Below are 3,420 nucleotides of genomic sequence, written 5' to 3'. Positions count from 1 at the left end.
TGGTCAACCGTTAACTTTAGAAACTCCAAGGGAGTCATTAATTAACTAAAAGATTTGCTTCAAAACAGAAAAAAACAATTAGTTGTGTTATCATACCAAGAAGTAGACCAATCACCGAAGCATTTGCTCCAAGTACCAATATCTTGAATAACACTGCGTCTGTGTACGTTTCTCTTGACACTAGTATGTCCTCTGCTGGGACTCTACTCACGGCTCCAACAGCTAAGTTGACAATAGTAACGGCAAGAGATGTGGACATCAATCTGTTCTCGAACGCATCTTGCATGGGACGGATCCAGGAGAAAAGCATGCCATACATCCCGGCGATAACCAGTGTTAAGCCAATGTAAGATCTGCTCTCTTGTCCCACCAGAATCAGAGCGGATGTAAGGATGACTTTACGAGACATTTCAACAAGTTCCCAATACCACGAACGAGGTTTGTAGTTTTCGAAAAGAAAACGCAAACCTGTGATCATTTCCATACCATCACCTGGTCGTCGGCATGATTCGGCGTCCTTTAAGGAAACTATTATCCTTCGTTGTCTCCAAAGGGCGATGAACGAGGCAGCAGGAAGGGAAATGATGTAAGCAGTAGATATGTACGCCCCGACGAGCAAATAGTGGTAGCTTAGACCCTGGCATTGAGTGCTGTAATCTGCTTTCAGATATTTTCGACAAAACTCTTCATTTTCATCTCGGCAAAGTTCTTGACAAGCAAGGGGCAGGACAGCGGCTGTCTTGGAACACGTGCTCAGGTACGTCACGTACAGGAAAAAGAATAAATACCTGTACACAAGTTCTTTTGTCTGTTTAAGTCTTCTTGACTTCTCTTCATCCTCCAGGTTTTGACGTTTTAAGATTATTGCTTTATACACTGCGTAAGAAGCAGCAGAAATACCGATGACAACAGAATTCACGGCCATTATTGCAAATAAGCTTCCAAATGCATCGACCTGCAGTCCTTCAAAGAGGCATTGAATGGGCGCAATCTGAAGTATGTTCAGCTGTAATACTCCTGAATATTTGGCGATAACCTCCAGGGAATCTGGCCACTTTAAGCCATAAGTAACCTGATAAAAGCCAATTATGATCTTAAGTTTAGAGAAGAACCTGTCTATTAGGGGGATTTCTTCGGCTTTCTTATCTTTTTGTTTGCTCTTCGAAACCACCACTACAGCAACTGTCAACAAAATAGTCGCAATTATCGACAACTGTGCCGCAATCCACTTCTTTGTTAGGCATCGTGTACAGATCTGTAACTGCTTATAGTATCCTGAGCTGCATACGGCACAAAGTGGACCTTCGTACCCGGTTTTACACGGAGAATCTAAGCCACCTTTGCAAGATTCTTCAACTGGGCACTTGTAAGGCGTTGGCATAGGATAAGTATATTTTACACTGGAAGCATCTAACGCTGGTGAAGATGACAACATATTTGCAATAAAGAATCTGTAACGTTCTTTATGTGTCTCATTTCGCCATTGCCACCAGTGACCAGATTTCAAAGAAGCATAATCATCCTTGCATTTCAATCCTTGTCCACATTTGTAACATTTATCAAACATATCTGTTCGATACAGTCCTTTTAAGCATCGACAGGCACGATATCCGGCAAAGAAGTCAGTCTCCGTTCCTATTGAGAATTAGAAAAAAAAGTGAATATTATTTATTTATTCATTCACCGTGCGCGCAGTCCGTAAGTCAGTCGGTCAGTCAGTCAGTCAGTCAGTCAGTCAGTCAGTCAGTCAGTCAGTCAGTCAGTCAGTGAGTCAGTCACTCAGTCGGTCAATCAATGATGCATTCATGCATTCATACATATATGTATTTAGACATTCAGTCAGTACATAAGATTAGTCTTGTAAACAATATGCTGGTCTAGTTCTTTATTACCTAATGGACAGGACTTGCAATCTTGAGAACTCGTTCCTGGTGTTTTATCAAATGGGACGAACGAACCATTGGGACATCTTTTGCAATTTTCTTCCACGTAACCGACATCATCGGAGTAAAATCCTCCTAGAGAAACAGCATCTATTCTTTAATGAAATTGAGAACTGGGAATCACCCTTATATCACACCAGGACCAAAGATCGTGCATCCTGAACGTAATCTTTTACAAAGAAAGAAGGTGAAAACTACATGTAATGGCGGAATCTGATTTTTTTTGAGAAGTTGTCTCTTATTTAATCGTGCCAAAAATAGTAGAAACGACGATACCTGCAGGAACCAAATGTTTGTTACGAATACAAAACTGCACTTTTTGACTCGTGGGTAGTCAACTGCCAACGAAGTATCATTTTCAAAGAAACAATTACAACGAGAAAGCATCTCATTTGGATGAATAGTGTTCATTCTTGCAGTGGTGACACCTCTAACATACCCGGAGGGCACTGTATACATCCTTCAGCTCCTTTGGAAGAAAAGTTGGAAAATGTTCCCACGGGACATGGTAGAAATGTATAAGAATAATTGTCACTGTTGCGTCTGCCGCTGAATCCAGCGGCCACAAGAGCATCTTTTAAGAATGGGCTCTCCTTCCAAGTGACGTTGATTTTTTCATCAATAGAATTCACGGGATTTCTAGGAGGGAAAGGGAGTAATTCCTTTATTATTTAGAATTTAGTGGTGTACCGTGTGGTAGCTAGCAAGTCGATAAAAACGCTAACCCACTTGCGACGATATTATTTTTATCCACACATGTGACGCATCATTTTTGATATCACTTTTTACCCTTTAGCTGTACTTAAATCTGTAGGTGTATGATCGAAGCATCTTCGGATCTTCCTCGGATCGAGGTCTTCGGTATTCTTTGTAAATCTTGGGTAATTTTCAGAAAATGTTTCGCGTTCGAACAACGATTGAAGAATCATCGAAAATCTTGGGAAAGTGGTCGAAAATCTTCGGAAAATGGTCGTAAACGTTGTTGTTGGTATGCTAATGTATGTGGGGATTTTATATAATACTAAAAACTACATGGTCGCTTGCAGATTCGAAATTTTTCTTCCCACGTCGAAAAATATCTCAATCATTCGCTGTACTCACTCGTAAAATATTTTCCAACGCTCGATGATTGCATCCTCTATTTCATAAATACAGAACAGGTGGTCAAAGGAAATGTTTTCGTATGTCATTAAAATTACTAACAGATATATCGTGCAGCGTCTCAGACCTTGAAAGTCGTATTTTAGTGTCCTCAGGGTACGATGTTTTATAACCCTGAAAGAAAAAAAGAAAGAAAAAAGAGAGAAACAAAGAAAGAAGGAATGAATGAACGAACGAACGAACAAACGAACGAAAAAAGGAACAAAAAAAAAAAAACGAACGGACGTACTAGCGAACCAATAAGTGTAAGTGTGTATGAATGAATGAATGAATAAATGAATGAATGAACGAACGGATGAACGAATTTAAGAGAGAA

General features: G+C 40.0%; 1 protein-coding gene across 1 annotated transcript in view; it reads right to left on the bottom strand.

Annotated features, from left to right (window-relative positions):
• The window catches only part of LOC110046941 (uncharacterized), a 5,555-nt gene extending 2,979 nt beyond the window's left edge, over nucleotides 1-2,576 (bottom strand). The window contains exons 1-3 of the mRNA XM_020752655.2: nucleotides 2,383-2,576; nucleotides 1,893-2,018; nucleotides 97-1,635 (exon numbers count right to left, since the gene is read on the bottom strand). Coding sequence (XP_020608314.2) covers nucleotides 97-1,567 — 1,471 coding nt within the window. The 5' untranslated portion in view covers nucleotides 1,568-1,635; nucleotides 1,893-2,018; nucleotides 2,383-2,576. The remainder of the gene's footprint in view (nucleotides 1-96; nucleotides 1,636-1,892; nucleotides 2,019-2,382) is intronic.
• Between the last annotated feature and the right edge of the window lie 844 nt (nucleotides 2,577-3,420).

Source organism: Orbicella faveolata, unplaced genomic scaffold (assembly GCF_042242905.1).
Source record: "Orbicella faveolata isolate gen_17 unplaced genomic scaffold, um_ofav_v1 contig_12, whole genome shotgun sequence".
Classification (NCBI taxonomy): Eukaryota; Metazoa; Cnidaria; class Anthozoa; order Scleractinia; family Merulinidae; genus Orbicella; species Orbicella faveolata.
Note: the sequence above shows the minus strand (reverse complement) of the source record. Positions and strands in the feature narration are given on the sequence as shown.